This window comes from Amphiura filiformis, chromosome 8 (assembly GCF_039555335.1).
Source record: "Amphiura filiformis chromosome 8, Afil_fr2py, whole genome shotgun sequence".
Classification (NCBI taxonomy): Eukaryota; Metazoa; Echinodermata; class Ophiuroidea; order Amphilepidida; family Amphiuridae; genus Amphiura; species Amphiura filiformis.
In genome coordinates this window covers 29,654,400-29,676,875 of record NC_092635.1, presented here as the reverse complement: position 1 = coordinate 29,676,875, position 22,476 = coordinate 29,654,400, and the positions used below count along the sequence as shown (strand labels likewise).

The 22,476-nt window shown below is 37.2% G+C and overlaps 2 protein-coding genes across 3 annotated transcripts in view; one reads left to right on the top strand and one right to left on the bottom strand.

Moving 5' to 3' along the window:
- The window catches only part of LOC140158923 (activating signal cointegrator 1-like), a 53,149-nt gene extending 42,918 nt beyond the window's left edge, over positions 1-10,231 (bottom strand). The window contains exons 1-3 of one of the 2 annotated variants that reach the window (XM_072182197.1): positions 10,118-10,231; positions 3,716-3,815; positions 248-404 (exon numbers count right to left, since the gene is read on the bottom strand). In XM_072182197.1, coding sequence (XP_072038298.1) covers positions 248-404; positions 3,716-3,798 — 240 coding nt within the window. In that variant the 5' untranslated portion in view covers positions 3,799-3,815; positions 10,118-10,231. Of the gene's footprint in view, positions 1-247; positions 405-3,715; positions 3,816-10,055 lie in introns of both variants that reach the window. The other variant, XM_072182196.1, reaches the window with a different exon arrangement.
- A 189-nt stretch (positions 10,232-10,420) lies between these two features.
- LOC140158924 (uncharacterized) lies at positions 10,421-20,636 on the top strand. Its single transcript, XM_072182198.1, has 4 exons — positions 10,421-10,605; positions 15,904-16,165; positions 17,659-19,783; positions 20,338-20,636. Exons 1-3 carry the CDS (start codon positions 10,569-10,571, stop codon positions 17,999-18,001), a joined length of 642 nt encoding a protein of 213 aa, XP_072038299.1. The 5' UTR covers positions 10,421-10,568; the 3' UTR covers positions 18,002-19,783; positions 20,338-20,636.
- Positions 20,637-22,476: the final 1,840 nt, after the last annotated feature.

The window sequence follows — 22,476 nt, the reverse complement described above, 5'->3', positions numbered from 1 at the left end:
GCTTAAGTTGCAGTTGAGTGGTGGGCTCCAAAACTGAGTGGTGGGCTCTGCCGCCCACCACCGCCCCCTGTAGCTACAACCCTGATTGTGTAGGAAATGAGTCAAGGAAGCTAATAATTGCATTTATATTTCCATAGGTCTTGCTGTTCTCAAGTTAAAGCCAATAATATACCAAAACAAAAGTTTTCAAACTCCCACTTCCTTGACCTTAGCTATAAGTAAAGGGAAGTATTTTTGCAATGTTTACCTGTACATTATCAGGTGCTTTAGCTACATCTGCAGATACTGGCCACTTTCTCCTGATGAAATCTCTGATAAACTTGCTATGTTTAGAATCCTTGATATCAAGAAGTCCTTGAAGATATTCTTCAACATCTGATGGGGTGTCAAAGGAAACAAGGTACCTGGAAATAAAATGGTCAGGATATCATCATGATGATAATAAGTTGCATCAAGAAATGTTTTACAATTTAATTAAAACTAGAATTACATGGTTCGTAATTAAGGTGGCCCCACACAAAGGTGTGAAAATAACAAAGGTTTGTAAATACAAATAATATACAATATGCAAATAAGCTCATTGATATTCATAAATAAGCAAATAACATGACACAAACCTATACAGCACATCAGGCCACCATATCCAATCACCATACCGATTTTGAAGTTGATCGGTTATTGCCTTTAAAGGTCCGTAACCCGATCGACAACATCATGACCCCCATGATATTTTTCATTGTTGACGAGTTCTTGGTATCACATAAAAGATTAAATTTTTCTCATTACACATCCAGATTCTCATTCACGGTTTACCCCATGCGGCAGATTACCTTGGCGGCTACACCCGGTGTAGCCCTGAAGCTACACCTTAATAGAGCTACTCTGAAGCTACTCCAAGTAGCTACACCTTAGCAAACCCCATAGTGGATACACCATATCAGAGCTACTTCGCTGCTACTCCATCCATTGTCTGTCTAGAAGCCAACTCCGGTGCTACTCTAGTGCCAACTTCTGGATACGCCATATCGGAGCTACTCCAAAGGTACTCTTAAGAAGCTACTCTGAAGTACATCTGATAGCTGTCAGCCACGAGCCAACCCTGGAGTAACCCCGAAGTCCGCTCCGGTATACAACCCCAGCCAACAGCGACATTGACCGGCAGCGGTAAACAACTCGCCCGAGCAGCGTGAATCGGCCGGCGTACTAGTGCTGCGCGATACCTAGCTATTTTAGCAAAGCGACGTTTGTCAGTGTTTGTTGTTTTGATTAATTGATTGACCACGTTTGCACGTTTGCTTAGGGCGTCATGAATCGTTTTCAGCCGGCACACAGAGACACGGACTATCATTTTGTTTCTTTTTAGTGGTTTTGTTTCCTTTGTAGAAACTTGTTCTTTTGTTTAACGACAGTACGACTTCGTCTCAATTTGTTTTTAAAATCATTTTCAATCATTATTTAATTTTGTGTTTCTTGTTATGTTTTTAGTTTTGCTAAACTTGAGATGCTTGCATGATGTTGTCGTTCTGTATTTTAAAGAAAGTGTGCATACTGCGGGTCGCGGTTCTACTTTCCCATGTTGTTTGTTTATTACAGGAGTTTATTATTGGACCCACAGTTAAAATTTATTCATAATTTATACTTATTGAATTTCTTGTTTTCATGCTGTTTTCCTAACATTTTGCACCACATTACTTTACTGTTGCAAGTCGTAGCCTAGGCCTAGGCCTATATTAATATACTTGCAATACAGTTTTTGATATTTTACATGTTTTGGCTAGGCCTACTAGTCTTTTAACTTTCATTGATGTTACTCGCAGTTTTCATATTTTCTCGGTTGTAATATTCATCTTTTACTTTGACTTACCTGTTTGATATGTGTTTTTTCGTTTGTTTGAGTAGGCCTGCATTTGTTTGTTTTTTAAACATTTTTCTTTGCTTATTATTATACTTGAATGATTGGTCACTTATTTATTAAAAAGTAAATATTCAAATAAGTTACTAAACAATTAAAAAGTAAATAAGTATAATATAATACACGTAAATAAATAATAAATATAAAACTAATAATAAATTTAATAAAAGCGTAAAAATAAATGAATAAAAGTGGGGTCCTAAAATAAATGACCAATCATTCAAGTATAATATGCAAAGAAAAATGCTTAAAAACATACAAATGCAGGCCTACTCAAACAAATGAAAAAACATGTAAGCAAACAGGTAATCAAATTAAAAAGCTAAATAACAACCAAGTTAATTAATGATAATTATTATCATTCTAATATTGATTATTTTACATAGGCCTAGGCCTACGAGTACTATTCTTTTTTTAGGCCTAATAGGCCTACACATGTTTACTTATTTACTTTCTTATTTGTGTAGTTTTTACTTGTTAATTTAATTAGGTCTACCTATTATTTTATTTACTTGTTTATTCATTGATAAATTTATTTAGTCAGTTATTTACTTCATTAATTTTACTTGCTTATTTCTGAACTTGTTTATAGGCCTATTTACTTGTTTACTATTTTCTATTATTATACTATTAACATATATTTGAAAAAAAGGAAAAAAAGAAAGAAAGAAAGAACAAAAATCCCTAATATATCCTAATAAAAGCATACAATAAAGCTAAATTGAGAAAATAGCATTCAATCTGGCAACAGATCATCACACATTTTTTTACGGAGTACCTCTAGAGGTACTCCGCTATAGAATGTCTCTACGGGAGGTACACCGTGGAAAACCGGATAGGAGTAGTCCACGGATTTTTGACTCACGTTGGGGTGCACCGCTACAGAGTAGCCCTGGGGGTAATCCGGAGTAGCTTCAGAGTACATCCAGTGAGAAATTGGATGTGTACTATCCTTAAATTTGACACTCCAAGTTGATGTATTTGCGAAGAATTCATGCAAAAACAACGCCATGGTGGCTACCACTCCCAATTTCTGGGCAGGGAATTATGAATGAAATCATAGCCTCCTCAGCAGTTAGTTTGGTTTCGCATCCTTCACATAAACATTGTTTGTGTGGAAAGAGCAGAACCAAACTAGCTGCTAAAGAGAGTCCAATTATTTGACATTAACATATATAATCTCTAAAATGTCCATACTTGCACCTGGTGCTTTTGTGGTGCAATCGATTAGCATGTTGTCTTTTGTGCAAGAGATACCGGGTTCAATTCCCGGTGGAGACTGTGTTTTTTTCTATCCATTTTCAACCCAAAGTTTTTTACTTCCATTTGAAAATGTACATATTGCACTGGGAAATATATACATATATATTTTTTTAATCGGTAGTTGCATGTGTATGAAAAAAAAGAGCCAAAAACGCAGCTTGGAAAAACACATTTTCCGTTCAAAACATACAGACATTGCACTTGCAGCAATGATTGTCGTCACAAGGCCACAAACCAACTTATTATTATTATTATTATTAAAAATTTGTTTCTTACAGTTAATAATATACGGCGCTTACTATAGCGCAATACCAAACATGTTCATTGCACTTTACAAAATTAGTTACAAAACAGTTAATAATAAATTGTTACATTAATTGACGACTTTGAACCCCAAAATACGGATACTGTATTTTGTTTCTTTTTACAAATGGTATATAATTTGATCGGGAGAATGCAAGAACCAAGTACATATGTAAGTTCAATCAATTATAGATTTGCAAGGTTCTTGCAAGTTGGAAATCTACCGGGTATACTCACGTAGCTAACTCCTCTGATGTGTCTGTTTGTAGCAGCTGTGACAGCTTTTCACAGCACCACTGGACAAGCTGCTCATCTGACATGTTGACTATATCTAGATCTAGGGATGAACCAAAAAACAAACAAAATAAATTTATTTTGTTGAAACAGGTGAAGCCAAACGAACAGGAATGGATGAGCACATGCGGAATACTGTTTATTGGAGTTGCTTTAGGTAGTTGGTTGCTTGATTCTTGAATTCTTTGGAGTCTTGTATCGTGGTGATGTGGTAGGATAGCTTGCTCCAGTCTGTCCAGTCCTTGGCCAGAACGAGTACTTATAACAGTTTTTATTTGCGGTATAATGATTTGATATGAGTTCTGGTGAGAGTGCCTAGAAGGACGTTGGAGGTCGTCGACCTGCAGGGGCAGGAGACCTTCTCTAGCCTTGTTGTGGAGGTTAACCTATTGGCTGTTCTACTATCTTTCAAAGAACACAAATCCAGCTCCTTCAACATGTTAGTGACACTACTAGATCTTTCATGGCTGTTCATAACAAAACGTGCTGCGCGGCGCTGCACCATCTCAATTGTTTTGGTGGGGATCCCACACTGAACTAGCATATTCAATGTGGGGGCGCACAAGTGACATGTAGGCATTTTGTTTGATTTGTTTGGTGCAAAAGTATAAGTTCCTTCTAATAAAACCTAATTGTCTGTTTGCAGATGATGTGTTGCGGTTGATGTGGTTAGACTATACGTCGAACAACTGAATACATGCACAACGTACGGACCAATATATTTTTGTAAACATTTTAGGCCTATAACAAAATGTATATTTTCGTACAATCGTTTCTACCCTATGACCTATAAAAGTTACCTGTTATCAAAGTGTCCATAAAAACTGGTCATCATAAGTATCTTTGATGCTGAAAAGTCACGATATTCACGCAGGGACAGGCCGAAAACCTTACCTCGATCGTAAAATCCAGCCCATGCATGTCATAAATAATTCATTATTGTATTGTGTAAATGTCACTGATTGTGTCGACGTATTGTTATTGCACCTGTTACAGCAGAAGTCATGCTGAATTTATACTCGATCGCTGGATCACCATGTGAATTCGCTTATTAAAAAAAAAAACTCGCTACGACCAGGTTGTTTTGTAAACCAATCAGGTTAGACGTACTTTACTGGCGGGTCACATTAATTCATACCGTAAAAGGCCGTCGCCTTCATTGATTGGCTAACGATTGCGATGAATGGTGTTTGCAACCAATCACAAAGCGGGTTACAAATAAATAAAGGCGCCCATCGGAAATTTTGTGTGACGTCATGCCACGAGGTAGCCGGAGGCTTCGCTTTTCTGCTAGCTTTAAAAGCGACCGAGCGGTATAAAGTCAGTTTCACAGCTGTGATTTATGGAGCATATCATAAAATCTCTGAGCACATACACAGCGGATTTGACAGATAAAAATGACATTTGCAATTCTGAGCAGCGAGTTCCATGAAATTGAAGATTATGTAAGTTATTCTACAGGATCGGTAATAATTAACAGCTGGTCTGCAGTATTTGAAGTGCATATTGAAGTTTGTAAGTTTGTGACTTCGACGTTATGTGCAATAGATATTACAGGAAGCTTAAATTGGCACGCTTTCCTGCAATTTGTCTGTCGCTTACGAAAGTTATTGGGAGTTCAGGGCACGTCACACCGAGTGTGATGTGACCTCGCTGGGCATATGGTTAGACCACGAAAGATTGTTGGAAATCTCAACTCCTAGGTAGGGATGGCATTTCGTCTCTTCTAAAATGCTTTCTCCCAGTTTGTAGTTAAACATTTTAGTGGAACGTGCATGAGTGATCCTCATGACGAACCATTTTTGGATGTTGAAATGTAGTTGCCAATCATTCTGCCATTTGACAAGTGAGTTCAGGTCATCCTGGCGTTGATCATGGTTATGATTGTGAACTATTTTTTCTAAAGATAACACAACCATCGGCAAAGAGCCAGACTTCAGACTGTATGTTTTATGGCAAATCATTGATGTATATGAGGAATAGCAAAGGTCCCAGCACCGTGCCCTAAGGTAACACATCTGTCCAAACCGAGTGTTCACCCCTGACAACGACCCTCTGTTTATGATGCTAGAGAAAATTCGCTATGAGGAAGTTATGAGGTATGGTACCAAAGATGGTAAAAATTCACCAATGACACTTGCGAGTGCCAAAAAAAAAAAAAAGGGGGGGGTTCTGGGCCAAACTTCTAGGGGCCATTTCTTGAAAACAACATGGACTATGAGACCAAATTTTTGTGTGTGTTCATTGTGCATACTAAAGATTATTCTGATGGACTTTCATCACAATCTGAGTGAGAGGGTCACCTGGGAACTTTTCAGAAAATTGGTTGATTTGACATGGAATACATTTTCCATGAAGCAGTGTCCATTTCATCAATACTTAGCGCGCTATATACTCTCCAAAAACATAACCCTAATAAAATTAATATAGGGCCTACAAAAATTAATAATATCTTTCACCATCCAGGTATTTATTGCAGATTTATCTACGGTACTAGTAAATAAGTAAAAGGCTATAAATTGTTAGGCTCATGAAAGTTGATTCTTACATGTATACCAGGATTTGCAGCAATCACGCAAACGAGTGCACGTTTTTCTTTCCAGACATGTAGACGATAATTCTCTGCATCTAATAATTCATCAAATTTACCATGGATGGGAACTCATTTACGTCTAGGTGATATGTGATATGATGTCTAATGAAGCCGTCCTCACATGTCAAAAATATGATCATATCTATGGAATTTTAGAGGGATTTTAATATAGCAGTTCTATATAGAAAAGCTGCCCTATCATTAGAGATGCTGTTTTATTTTGCAATTGATTCATTAATTTAAATGTTGGCTGAAGGTTTTTGACGAAAGTCTTGCTAGCCCAAAACTTCATGGCCCTAGTGGTTCCTTCCTCACCATAGAGTTTAGTGGAAATTGTAGTGACGGAGGTGTGAGTATCTGGGGGCTAACAAAAGATAGGTATGCCAGGCAAACCTTAGTTAACACATTTGCTAGTCTGCGAAATTCGCCTAGACCGGGACCAAATACAATACATATTTACATAGAAATTTCAATTTTTTTCGAGAACAGGTTGGTCAAGGAAACATAAATATGTTTTCTATACTTCACTTGACCCAAATATATGATTTTTTATGGTGATGAGACACTCACACATGCAATTTTAGAGGGATTTTGATAGCAGTTACATTAAAAAAAGCTGCTATCATCATGAGACTAAGATCTAGAAACACCCCCGTAATGCTGTTTTGGGGAATTTTGCTAGCAGAATCTTTTTGATGCAAGTCGATCTTTGAAAAGATGTAACTTTGCCACGGAAAGTGCTATGACAAAAAGGTTTTCAGTTTTGGCTTTCTTTACGCAAATTTAAATTCACCTGGCATACCTACAAAAGACGATGAAAGTCATGAAGTCAATCTTTGACAAGTTACAAGATGTAATTTTGCTACAGAAAGCGCTGTGACAAAACGGTTTTCAGTTTTGGATTTCTTTAAGGGCTTTAATTTGATATGCAAATTTGAATATTAAACTTTACAGTTCATTTTTTATTCCGTGGTCCGAGCTGTGCATGTGTGCGCCACACAGTGTCAACACCCTGTATTATAAATATTTTTTTCTATACAGCTCAATACTCCGTTGAAATCAATATTCTATTATTGACACAGATAAAGAAAGTTTACATATGCATTGTGTTATAGGGCGTGCACCTGGAACTTAACTAAATGGGCTAAACGCGTTCTTTTATACCTATAAAGTATAATTGTCATTCTCAAAATTAAATATATCTCAATTTTTACATTGGATTTCAAATTTTTTACATTAAAAATGCAGTAAAAGATATCCACAGCAAGCTGCAAGGCCCCGCTAATTAGTGTACTGCTTTTCGAGTGAGTGTACTGGAAACAAAACCCTGGTTTTACCTGAAAACAAATTTTTTTCATGTAATAGAAACATCATATGGGGTACTAGAGCATGCACAAATCGTAATGTGTAGAATATAGCTATATAGAAACGCTGTGGTATCTCATATGATATAGGTATGCTAGGTGAATTCAAATTTGCCATCAAACTGCATCATTTTATATATCAAATGAAAGCCCTTGAGTAAACAAAGCCAAAACTGAAAACCTTTTTTTCATAGCACTTTCCGTAGCAAAGTTACATCTTGTCAAAGATTGACTTTCATCAAAAAGATTCAGCTAGCTAGCAAAATTCCCCAAAACGGCATTTCGGGGGTGTTTCTAGATCTTAGTCTCATTATGATAGCAGCTTTTATAATGGAACTGCTATCAAAATCCCTCTAAAATTCCATGTGCGATTGTCTTATCTCCATAAAAAATCATATATTTGGGTCAAGTGAAGTATAGAAAACATATTTATGTAGGTTTCTTTCTTCGGCCAGTTGTTTTAAATTTCAATGTAAATATGCATTGACATTGTCGGCGAATTTGGCTGACTACCAAATGTGTTAACTTAGGTTTGCCTGGTCTGGATACCTATACGATAGTCATGGTATGCTTAGCCTGAGTCGCTCGGCCTATCTCGAACAAAAAAACGAGAGGATTCGCTGTACTATCACGGCAATTTTTAACACAAAGATATAGGGATGATGACGATGTGCGCCAATCGTATACGATAATACGAGCGCCAGTGCCGTACTATTACGCTGACTTTCGTATTCGGCGAGGAGGACGATTTCGACCTCCTGGTTTGTTTACAAACAGAGAGGTAAACAAAAAACCGTTTCGCTTGTCCAAACACTCAAGTATCAGAAGGATGGTCCACAATAGCGTGATTCACGTAACCTGAATAGGGATTAAAAAGCTGTCACGTAGAACCATGTGCTTCTATTGTCCAATTTGCCATCAAGATTTCATATGGAAACAGTTCAGACCCAGTACACGATCATGTCAGAAATTAATACCGGTATTTTGTTCTGGGTCTGATTATTCGGACTATACGAGCGCTGACAACAAGCCGGTTGACCCATTGGTCGTCGGTATGCCCAGCGAGGTCACGTCCCAATAACTTTCGTAAGCGACAGACAAATTGCAGGAAAGCGTGCCAATTTAAGCTTCCTGTAATATCTATTGCACATAACGTCACGAAGTCACAAACTTACAAACTTCAATATGCACTTCAAATACTGCAGACCAGCTGTTAATTATTACCGATCCTGTAGAATAACTTGCATAATCTTCAATTTCATGGAATCCCGTTGCTCAGAATTGCAAATGTCATTTTTATCTGTCAAATCCGCTGTGTATGTGCTCAGAGATTTTATGATATGCTCCATAAATCACAGCTGTGAAACTGACTTTATACCACTCGCTCGCTTTTAAAGCTAGCAAAAGCGAAGCCTCCGGCTACCTCGTGGCATGACGTCACACAAAATTTCCGATGGGCGCCTTATTTATTTGTAACCCGTTTTGTGATTGGTTGCAAACACCATTCATCGCAATCGTTAGCCAATCAATGAAGGCGACGGCCTTTTACGGTATGAATTAATGTGACCCGCCAGTAAAGTACGTCTAACCTGATTGGTTTACAAAAATAATTGGATATTTGCTAAGCCAGTCAGCGTGCTCGATGCTTAACAACCTGGTCGTAGAGGTTTTTTTTTTTTTTAATAAGCGAATTCACATGGTGATCCAGCGATCGAGTATAAATTCAGCATGACTTCTGCTGTAACAGGTGCAATAACAATACGTCGACACAATCAGTGACATTTACACAATACAATAACGAATTATTTATGACATGCATGGGCTGGATTTTACGATCGAGGTAAGGTTTTCGGCCTGTCCCTGCGTGAATATCGTGACTTTTCAGCATCAAAGATACTTGCGATGACCAGTTTTTTGCGGACACTTTGATAACAGGTAACTTTTATAGGTCATAGGGTAGAAACGATAGTTGTACAATTGTACGAAAATATACATTTTGTTATAGGCCTAAAATGTTTACAAAAATATATTGGTCCGTACGTTGTGCATGTATTCAGTTGTTCGACGTATAGGTCGTCGGTGTGGCACGTAGTAGGTGACTGTCACCTTGCCACTTCTATGTGATCGCAATTCATCAGCGCGCACCCGGACCACAGAAGTAATAAAAAAATAACTTTAATTATAATTTATAAGTGCAATGGCGTAATAATTTATAAGCAAAATAATTTATAAGCTTACCTTACTCAGTCAAGTTACTATTGTTGACATTGTTCATGAATGTTACAAATTAAGCTTGTCATGCATGCATGACATGGTTACAGCTTACCACTAAATAACACCATAGAATGCAAATCTTGCAAACCATACCAGTTAGGAAACCAAACTTACACCAAAATTACGAGAAACATCTGTCAGAATTGCATATCATTGTGCAACATCAGCAGCATATTTTTATCATGGAGGCTGCCATATTTAAAGAGCCAACTTCCGGTTCCTCTTTATAACTGAAAATAAATAAATAAGAAAACTACATTATGTAACATTGTACAGTTAGCTAAATATGTAAATTGGCAAATAATTGAATTATAATTAATATTTTGTACAAAAAATGCAGTATTTAGAAGAAAAAAAAAGGTATTCTCTTACCGGATGTTACCTTCGACCTTAAAAGTTGCGCCAAATTTATTTATTATGAGATGGCGCGAAACTGTTGTTGTTGACATCAATCTGATCAGCGTGAGTGTACGTGGTGGAACAGGACGTGCTGTATAAAGCTAGCGCAAATCTGCGATCGTTTAATTTTTAAAATACTTAACAGAATTACATATTTAAAGCCAGTATGGTGAGGACAAGAGCAGACAACAGTGCAAGGAAAGGTAAAGCAATAAAGCGTGCTGGTGCCACCATCATTTCATGCAACATGAATGATGAAAAAATAAATTATAGCTTTAAAATTTTTAAGGTTTAAGCTTACCATTGTTACCAACCATTGTCAATGTCATGATTGTGATCTTGTCGATATACATGTATTATGATGTATATACACGATCATCACGATGATCATGATGTCATTGTCAAGTCATGATGGCTGTAATTTTGCATCTGCATAATTTCTGACTGTAAAAGTTGAGAAGCCGTTCAAAAAAGTAGCTTTACTTGCCAAAAAACTGCATCAATTTCCATCAGGTTTTCTTCCAGCGGCAGCCATGATGCTTATTAATATTCTGACCTAAAAAGGTCATATTTTTGCATATTTCCGTAATTCGATGAACTCCGGAAACTGCCCTAAATTTCAATCATCATTCCAAAGAAAGTTAGGGTCTTCTTCGATAGCAGTGGTGACATCCCGGGGGTGACATCAGAAATTATATCCTTCATTAATATATTCTCGTTCATTAATTGGTTAAACGAGTATCATGTGACCAAAAATAGTTTTGCTATTTTGCAAAGCAGTTAAAAAGCCGACTCAAAGTGCTATTTCCCGGGATATATTTTTTGCTATACTCCCTCTGAGCGCAGTATGACCTCATAGCAGCGTCAGCAGTTCTAGCGGTCGGTGCAACTCGCCACATCATGCGGGATATCGCTACGGTTCTGGGGTATTAATGTGTAGCAAGTCGTGTTGTCTTCATGGCGAAGTACACAAGCAGCAGCACAGAAGTGCAGCTAAAATACGGCAGTTTAATGACATAATCTGAGTTACATCAGGAACAATATCTTAATATTGACGTGAAATAACAGAGAACATGGTTACTCGTTTCACGGCGGTATTGTAGAGGTTAAAACATTACAACGGTAAGCTTTATAGCCACTCAATTGTGTGCGTGCTTTGTGCATGTAGGCCTCACGTGTATTCAATCAAAACAAAGCACGGCAAGCCTAGCCTAGCCTTGATTATGCTAGGGCTTAGCCTACATTTATGCCTAGGCCTATGTCTATGATAAAGGCCTTTCTATTATTTAACCAATTAATGAACAAAGAATATATTAATGAAGGATATAAAACAAATATTTACTGCTCTAAATTGGGATCTGGTGGAATCTATTGGTCCCCTCGGTGAACTGGAGACCGTGAGCCTACTATTTCCTCGACCTGGCGGTCTCGGGAAATAGTAGGCTCACGGTCTCCAGTTCACCTCGGGGACCAATAGATTCCACCAGATCCCTCATGAGCAGTAAATATTTGTATATTATTTAATTTGAGTACATCATGGAACATTCAACTACGCAATTAAACTCCACAACTAATCATGCTAATTCACGAGTACAACGCGTGCAATACTACTCTACGTGTCCATATTGATATGGGGTCAAAAAGTCTGATGCCTAAATTATTCCCATCATACCGTAAGTGTAAGTGTATATTAGCGAGGTTATCTGCGACTGCGTACAACAGCTAGCCTTAATACTACGCACAGTCGCACAGCCACACAGAGTATGTTCCATGATGACAGGAATTAAGTAATTTTTCTATAGTGAGCTACATGTGCTTGCACAAATGTGAAAATACCTCTACTAGCGGTGTATGCATTAATATTTATTTACCGTACTAATTCAGTAGGCCTACCCTCAAACGTAAATAAAATATTTTCTATACTGTCCTCCCCCGTATTTGCCCCTCCCCTTAAACTAAAAGGAACATAAACAATAATAAGACTAGGGGAACACCGTTCTTCGACGAGACAATGGACATCTCCATGTTCCCTAATCTCATACTATAGGTATCCCAGGCAAACCTTAGTTAACACATTTGCTAGTCAGCGAAATTCGCCGGGGCCCAAACACAACGCATATTTACTAAGGCTGGCATTTTCGGGCGGGTTAGCAGGTACCGCCTGATATTACATTACCGGGTAGGAAATACCCTGCCGGGTAATCAAATTAAAAAAATAAAAAATTTTGAAATCATTAATAGACTATGACATGAATACAAATTATCAATTTTCATATTAAAAATACAAAACATCTTGAAATTCTTTTTTTTTTTTTTTTTTTCTTTTTTTTTTTTAAAGTTTTTTTTTTTTGGTTTTGTAGTGTCCCTGGACCTCGACCTAAATGCTAGGATCATTCATGGTTGACCTGAAAAAAAAAAAAAAAGAAAAAAAAAAGAATTTCAAGATGTTTTGTATTTTTAATATGAAAATTGATAATTTGTATTCATGTCATAGTCTATTAATGATTTCAAAATGCATTGAATTTGAATTTTTTTTTTGCAATTTGGTACCCGGTTTACCCGCCTTGAAAAATGCGCCGGGTACCGGTACAAAATTACCGAAAATGCCAGGCCTAATATTTACATAGAAATTTGAATTTTTTTCGAGGATAGGTCGGTGTAGCAAACCTACATAAATATGTTTTTATACTTCACTTGACCCAAATATATGATTTTTATGGTGATAATCAAGTCGCACATGGAATTTTAGAGGATTTTGATAGCAGTTCCATTAAAAAAAGCTGCTATCGCCATGAGTCTAAGATCTAGAAACACCCCTAAATGCCGTTTTGGGGAATTTTGCTAGCAGAATCTTTTTGATGAAAGTCAATCTTTGACAAGATGTAACTTTGTTACGGAAAGTGCTATGACAAAAATGTTTTCAGTTTTGGCTTTCTTTACTCAAGGGCTTTAATTTGATATGTAAAATGATGCAGTTTGATGGCAAATTTGAATTCACCTAGCATACCTACATACTAGGGTTCCTGGCTCATTTTTGTCTCGCCTGAACTTTGTTCAGGATGGGACTTAGTAATCACTATTTCTGTCTGTCCGTGTGTGGGGGTGTGTGTGTGGATGTATGTATGTGTGTCCGTCCGGAGCTGTATCTGGGGAACCGTAAGACTTACGGCGACGCTACTTGGTGGGAGGAAGGGTATCCAAGTTTGCTCCGTAACCATATGTTTTCGGTGAAAAATATGCAAATTAACATAGCTAATTTGCATAATTTATGCGGAAAGCCGCGCAAATTGATAGCGGAGAGTGTGGACAGATTATCTCAAGATCTGTCAGGCGCATGGTAACGAAACCTGGTGACAGGAATGATACACACCTGCTGATCACCTGATTAGTTTTTCGGCGAAAAGTATGCGCATTTAGTTGTTAATTTGCATAATTTATGCGGAACGATTCTACAAATATGGTTGGAAATCTGAAGAATTCCGCCTTATGGAGCTGTATCTGGGGATCCGTAAGATCCATAAGCCCTATGATGATGAAACGTGGTAGGGGGTAGTATGACCAGAGGATCTCAACCCGATTCGATTTTCAGCGCAAAATATGGTAATTAAGTACCTAATTTGCATAATTTATGCATAAAATGCAAAAACCTATTTTCTCGGAGACTAGGGGTCGCACGTTCTTCAAACTTGGTGGGTGGGTGCATCTTCACCCCAGACAGAACAAGTTTGTATTGGTTAGTGCGTCAAGGTCACCCGAGATCATCCAGGGGTCATCTGAGGTCAAATGACTAAAAACTGTCGTATGGGCACGAAACTTGGTGGGTACGGTCAACATAACGTGGTAGGGGGTAGTATGACCAGAGGATCTCAACCCGATTTGATTTTCAGCGCAAACTATGGTAATTAAGTACCTAAGTTGCATAATTTATGTGTATTTGATGCGTATCAAGCAAAAAACCCTTGTGAACAGCTTATCTGGAGATCCGTATGGGGTACAGTGACGTAACTTGGTGAGGAGTAGTGGGGCCAGAGGTTCTTGACCTGATTAGATTTTGAGCGTAAATTATGGTATTAAGTACCAAATTTGCATAATATATGCGTAATAAGCAAAATACCTTGCGAACAGATTATCTGGAGATCCGTATGGGGTACAGTGACGTAACTTGGTGGGGAGTTGCGTGGCCAGTGGTACTCGACCTAATTAGATTTTCAGCGCAACATACTTTATCCAATTTCGTGAGGTTTAAGGTCACATACAAGGTCAAAGGTCAACTGAGGTCACCAAATCTTTTAATAACTAATTTTCAACTGTGCATCACATATCCAACTAACAGCTTGATCGATCATGTAATTAAGGAAATAGCGATTTTAAGATAGTCGCTTTCCATGTAAAGTATAGCAAAGTAGCACTTTCAATGAGTGATAACTCGTAAAGGAAGCATCTTTCTGTTTTGATTTCATGAAATAGTTCTTTGGTATTGCCAAATTTGATTTCAGCGCAACATACTTTATCCAATTTCGTGAGGTCAAAGGTCACATACAAGGTCAAAGGTCAACTGAGGTCACCAAATCTTTTAATAATTAATTTTCAACTGTGCATCACATATCCAAATAACAGCTTGATCGGTCATGTAATTAAGGAAATATGAGGACTTTAAGATAGTCGCTTTCCATGTAAACTATAGCAAAGTAGCACTTTCAATGAGTGATAACTCGTAAAGGAAGCATCTTTCTGTTTTGATTTATTACTTTGATGAAATAGTTCTTTGGTTTTGCCAAATTTTTGGAAGGTCATTACTGGGGTCATCCGAGGTCACTCAGGGGTCATCTGAGGTCAAGTTATTAAAACTGTCGTATGGGCATGAAACTTGATGGGTACAGTCAACATTTCAAGCCAAATTTTTGGAAGTTCATTTTGGGGTCACCAGGGGTCATCTGAGGTCAAATTAGTAGAAACTGTCGTATGGGCATGAAACTTGGTGGGTACAGTCAACATTTAAAGCCAAATTTTTGGAAGGTCATTTTGGGGTCACCAGGGGTCATCTGAGGTCAAATTAGTGAAAACTGTCGTATGGGCATGAAACTTGGTGGGTACAGTCAACATTTAAAGCCAAATTTTTAGAAGGTCATTTCAGGGCCACCTGGGGTCATCTGAGGTCATATTAGTAAAAACTGTTGCATGGGCATGAAACTTGGTGGGTACAGTACAGTTACCATCAGCCAGATAATCGTGCCCAGCCGATAACAGCCAAATTCATTTACCTCTCTACCAACAGTTATCGCAAAAGCAGGCGGTCACAAAAGCAGGCGGTCACAAAAGCAGGCGAGACTCGTGGTTCGAGAACCGCCTTGTTATAACAGAAAATTCATAATATCCAGATTCTTTTGCCCATGTAATATTTCTTTGTGTATTTCCATTGTTTCATTGATCTAGATTTCGCCTGTGTTTATGATTTGGGGTCCGTACAATATGTATTTTTAATATTATTGTTTCACTTTCAGCCGTTGCAGCAAAGGCACCCAGGAAATCTCTCGGTGCCTCATCTGCAGGAGGAAGTGGCTCTACTTCACCAGGCAGCAACAAGGGAAACAAACATGGCGGCGGCAACACAGCAGTAATTCATGCAGCTCCAGAGTGGCAAAAATCCATATCAAACTTTTTTATTAAAGCTCCATCATCAAAGTCCACGACAAAAGACAAAGAAAATGTTAGCCCAGAAGATGAAGAGGAAGAAGCAGGAGGAAGCTCCAGTACACCGCAAAGGTATGGTTTGGAGGGTACAAGTACCGTATTCGTAAACTGCCCATGCCCCATAGCGCCACCCCAGCGTCTTGTCTACACATTCCTCCATCATTATGTGCAGTATACTATCCAACTATTAAACCATCTACACATAAAATCCATACTATTTTACGTACATGTATGCGATTATGTAAACAATATAAAAAATAAGCGCCCACCCAAACTTACTTTGTTAACCGCCTGAAGCATCCTGGGTGGTTAATGGAACAAATACAGTACCTTTATCTGGTGGTGGATTGGGTAGGGCACAGTGTATTTTACCCATACGAAAAATCATTCCGTACAGTGCATGCACAGATCACTGACAGTGACGCAATCAACCAATCAGCGTTTGGGAAATCGTTAACCCAATGACGATATCGCTGCAATTTCATTGATAAAATTCAAAATCGTTCAAAAACACGAATTTTTAATTGCAAATATTTAATTTTTGTGTGTATGAATGTCAATGTCTATCTCAGTATCTGTCATTGACATATCGTAGCGTGGAATGCGCTGAAGGTTGTGAAGCGGATCCCTTGCACATTTGGCGGATCTTTTGTTTTTTGTGACATTAAAAATCCATCTTTCGCATGGCCGCTGTGTGTGTTTCCCGGGTGTGGGGGTGTGTACGTGAATGGGGGTCGGCTATGCACGCATGGATTTTGTTGATACGACCTGCATGCAGAAACACTATACTGCTGGCTGAGTGTACCAGTCGTAGCAGGGTGTAAAATATACAACAAAGTCAATGTTTATTCTCAAATACATTATGGTGTAAATATAAGCATTTGAATAATTTAACAATAATTTGAACCTGAAAAAATTGAACATGAAACTTCATGAGTGATTTTTCAACATATTTGACTGTTGGATAAATATGGGTGCTGCAGCTTTGGAGCTAATGCAATATGGCGCATTACTTTGAAGTTGGTAATGGGTAAATTGCACTGTGTAGGGTGTGACTGGGATTCTAAACACTTTTGTCCCAGGTATCCATGAGTAGTGAGGTATTATATTATGTACAATGCAGTGTTCGAAATATGCCTCAAAAAGTTCCAGGCCAGCCGGGCTTGACCTTAAAAAGTTACCGGCCAGCCGGGGCGGCAACTAGATGCCAGTCAGAAAAGTTACCGGCCAGGCCAAAAAGTTACAGGCCAATGGCCGGCTGATCGAACGCTGGTACAATGTAAGCTATGTTGTAGGTATACAGATCACAAGGTCATTTTCCAAAATTTATCGAAATTAATGCAAGAACAGGTGACACTTGTGATCCGCAGATCTCCTTATCTATTATTTCTGTTCATAATTACCTCAGCTCATATTTGAAGATGAGAACAGGCTGTGCTTTAATTTGTAGCTTTGGAAAATATTCTACTTTTTAAACTTTTCCTCACATCATCAATCTATTAAGTTGAAATCCCGATGATCATAGAATATAACTATACATTTGAATTTCCATTTCATTTCTACAGTTCACAAAACACAAAACCAGAAGGAACCACCTCAGCATCGTCCTCATCCAAATCAACCTCGGAGTCATCATCATCATCCGGTAAATCAAAATCAAAATCGAAGAAGAGGAAACATGAAAAGGAAGAGGAGGAAGAAGCCAAGGAAGATAGTGATGAAGAGGACGAGGGAGCTGGATCAAGTAGTTCTAAACCACAAGAAAAATCAAAGAAAAGGAGACATGAAGAGGAAGAGGAAGAACAAACCAAAGAGGATAATGATGAGGAGGAAGCAGGATCAAGTAGCTCTAAATCAGTCAAGTTCACTAAAAATAATTGCATAAGCGATAGCGAAGAAGATGATTGAATTTGAAACTCAACTGATGTTCAATGTGTATACATGTGTACAAAATATGTCAAGCCAAGGGAGTGTATTGTGTATAATGTCCTGTAAAACCAATTTTATATTGTGATCTTTTGTTTAAAAGTGCCAAAAATACTTTTTTTTGAAGAAAGTACTTCATGCTTTGTGTTCAATAACTTAAATTAAACTCAATTGCAATTTAAAAAATCATAAAACAACATAACTTAAAAGGAAACATAAAGTTGTAACTGTTATACCAAATAGCTCACAAAATAAAAGTAGTTTTACAGGAGCATTGTTTTCAAGGTTTTGATATGAATGAATTTACATTGTAGAATGTAGAGCAGAGTGAAGGAACACTGGTCATTCTGGGAGTACAATATTGGAAAGTGAATGTTTACTAAAGTCTATATAATGCTGAAGGACGAACTCAAAGAATTCAACAAAAATCGTCTGTATGGAATGTTTTAATCCTTTCCAAAAGTTTTAAAATCATCTGAAAATTTGATTTTGTTGATATCCAACCTTCTAATCAATGCCAATGTGAGCCTAAAACTTCAACCAAGTAGGTTGTGAGAAACAGCAATAACCATTCACCAAAAATGTCTTATTGGTGGCTACCTGAAGATGTGCTTGGATGTACGAGCTTTGAAATAAGCAGGCACTGGGAGCAAATTTGCCCTCGTAAAGCCACCAAGTGCTCCTGGTCTTTGTAAAATTCCATGAACCAGGAGCAATGTTCTAAAATAAATTGCTCCTGGTTCAGGTTCCAGTTTTGCACTTGATGCAGTAGTGCTGGTATGCTGTATTGTATTTGCAGAAAAGGATTTACTATTTGAAAATTGCTCCTGTTTCTTCAGAAATTGCTCCTGGTTATTGTAAAATCCCAGTGAACCAGGAGCAATGTTTAAAAACAAATTGCTCCTGGTTCCAGTCCGCTTATTTCAAGCAACCTATGTAACCTCTTGCAGTTTTGTTTTATACATGTTCAATACAGAGGTATTTCCTGCCCAAGGACGTAATTTCAATTGGATCAGTAGGCAAATTATGTGACATCAATTCTCAAAAATCAAAATTCTCAAAATGATTCCGACTTGTTTGAAAAATATTGTTAGAACTAAATTTGAAAACTGCTTACTTGTATACCACATCATCTGTGGTGTAGCATGATGAGTCATTCTATTTGGGGGTACCAACCATGATTTGGGTTCACCGTGTCTGATTGGGGGAGGGGTGCACAGGTTGTTCTTCAGGAATTTTCCCACATGTGGGGTTTTCTAAATGACGCTGCTGCACATCATGACCATTGGTAGGAATCTGTCAATAAATAGCCTAAACTAAGATGCCAAATTCTTTTATTTCCATCTTGATAGGCCAGTTGGGCTCTTGGCATAATTTTGAATTATACAATTGAGTAGAATCCGGGCCAGTGGATTTGCCCTTGGGCCAGCTGGAAACCTTCCCAGCTGGCCCGAAGGCCAGCTGATTATTGCTTTTGTCTACCTCTGGTGTACTACTATACTACACATCTGCGCATATTTTGAATTTAAGGTGAAAGTTCGATGCACACTCTTGACTACATGTGAGGACTACGCTTGAAGGAATTTGACATTAAGCTAAAATTATAATGTAGCCTAACTTACATGGAAGTACATAATGCAAGTAGATAGCATCAATAGTTGGAAAAAGTTCATGTTGAAAAATTATTTTTTTATGTTACCTGAACTTTGCAGGTGAATAAAGTGAATGATAGTCACTTAAAAGACTTGAAGTCAAATGTATTAGGCTAATGGAACTCGATTGTTAGTTTCCTATTGACCGCCCGCATCACTTTTTCTATTTGACCAAAAGGTTCATTATTTTCATAAAAAAATCAATTATCTGAAAATTGAGATGGAAATAATCAAAATTGAAACTCTCAAAATGTTTGACATCCCCTGCTGATCATAATCAGCACTTTTCTTAGTTGTAGGGGTAGAGGATGTAGTAAATAATGGAAATCTAAGGATTACCTTATCATGTTTCTAGTGATTGCAAAAATTGCTAATTTCTTTTCATTTTTATGAAAACAAATTCATTTTTTTTCTCAATCTGTTGCAACATGTCTGTAAAGATGATCTAAGCATTAATACCTGTTTTGAGATGGTCTTTCATCAACAATATATACTTTGGTACTGGTGGGGTACCTAAATTTGGAGAAAGCTGTTCATAAAATCATTGATTTTGTTGACATAATGGATAATGAAAAGAGACCAAATAATGAATAATGAAATAGCGACCTCATCCTTTTTTTTTAAACATCCAATCGGAAACTAATAATCGAGTTCCATTGGCCTTAGGTAGATAGGGCATATAAGCAAAATGTATCTAAAGTGCCTTTAAATAAAAATGCACTTTATGAAGGTGTATAATGCACTCAAGGTTACTCTGATTGGCAACTTCTAATTGTGCCAGTAAGGGTGGTCTTAAACCCTGGAATTACAGAAACTTTTGGGCCTCATAACTGCTAAATTGTTGGTCTAAAGTACCATATATAAAAGTATACATATTTAGAATGGCAAAAACTTTTTTTTTGCCCAAATGTTTTGGGACCACGTAGCAAAACGATTCTTAAATAAATTGAAAAAAAAAAAAAAAATTAAAAACTAGATAAAAATAGGACATGTTTTTTATATTTTTGAATTTTTACCAACTGAGAAATTTGCACCAAAAGTGGTTTAAATTAAGTTATCTAGTTTTTGAAAATTAATTTTAATTTTTTTTTTATAATCAAGAATTTTTTTGTTAAGTGGTCCGAAAAAATTTGGGCCAAACAAAACGTTTTTTTTTTTTTTTTGAGGATTTTCTCCAAAATGAGCATTTTGCCCAAATTTGACCTCACAGATGAATTCATGAAGTCTTTGCTATTCTAAATAATTATATACAAGTCCAACAATTTAGCAGTTATTCATGAGGCCAAAATTTTTTCATAATTCCAAGGGCTTTCAAACCTGTTAGTCCAGCACAAAGTTTTCTTGGGATGTGGTATGAATCATGCCAACTTGTGTAATAACAGTTCTGGAATATTAGTTGTGTGATATAACTGATATTATATGATATAGGAAATACTAGTAATAGTACGATGCTCATGTCAACGCGATAGTAAACCCAGTAAAGAATTTATCACATCACCAAGTCAGTCAATATTATTTAAAATTTGAACTTGCATTTTCAATATTATCATTGGGAGACTGTGCTACTATGCATGCAACACTACTCTGTTCATCGCAGGGATTTGTCCCAGAAGACAAATTTAAAATGAACACACATTTTCTCATGTAGGAGGATGTTTTGTTTACTTTCTTAGTTCGTCAGGGGCAAATGCAAAATATGCATACCACTTTGTTTTTCCAAGTTTCTTCCGAGTACCTGTACTGTTTTTTGCCTTACCTAGGTATGAATGCATGTTTTGATCAATTCAGCATACATAAAGAGTAATGCCAGTTTGATAATAGGCAGGGTTCACAGGTTTTTGCCGCAGTTGGAAAAAATGGTTTTTACCGCTTGGCAAAAACAAAAAAGTGATAAATAGTTCACTTTTTTCATCTCAAAACAAGTTACAAAAATAATTTCCCGAGTGTAACAAGGCCAGATTTTGTAATTATAAGTAACATTTTAAGAAATTAAAGGCATGGATTTTCATCGCTCTCTAGTGCATTTAACTGAAATATCAACTTCAAAACCTTTCCATTTTAAGGACTGGATGAGACAAAAAAACATGTTGAATGAGTTACCAAATGTTGTGTGTTACTGCTTATGAGCTTTCTGTGCTACTTTTTAATATTTGGTTGACTATATATCAGTTTTTGCCGGTTTAAACCAGGCAAGAACAGGTTTTTGCCACTTTTCCAGCAAAAACAGTTTTTGCCAGCAAAAACCGAACCGATAATAGGTGGTGGTATTATCATCTGGTTTATGGGGCAGGGAGGGAGGCATATCCCTACGGTCCCTCAGTTAAGATAGGCAACTCTTCATAGGATTCATCCTGCTATTCTAGTTGAAATCCACACAACCCCTATGGAAGACATGACCTTAATCTCCCACACAGAGGGTGTAAATGGAAAATCTATACCCCTGTGTGGCAGATTAAGGTCCTAGTATTCCATAGCTGGTGTATGGATGTCAACTGGGATAGACCAATTAACAGAAATTTTTGGTAATTTTGTGTCCATGTAATGCATGTCTATACAAGCTCATTGTAAAATCACATCCTAAACTATTGATTTGCATTTTCAAGTTGTCATTTTAAAAGCATTTATTGTACAGTTAGAAATATTGGGAGTTGGAACTCATGCAAAAATAAAATAGAAAATCAAAATTGCTTTGTTTGCGACTTTGTGTACTAATTGAAAGTTGTCAACTTTTGCATATATATAAATATATAGCTAATTAATGAGATGTTACTCATATAATAATAGCAATTGTCATTCTTTTGTTGT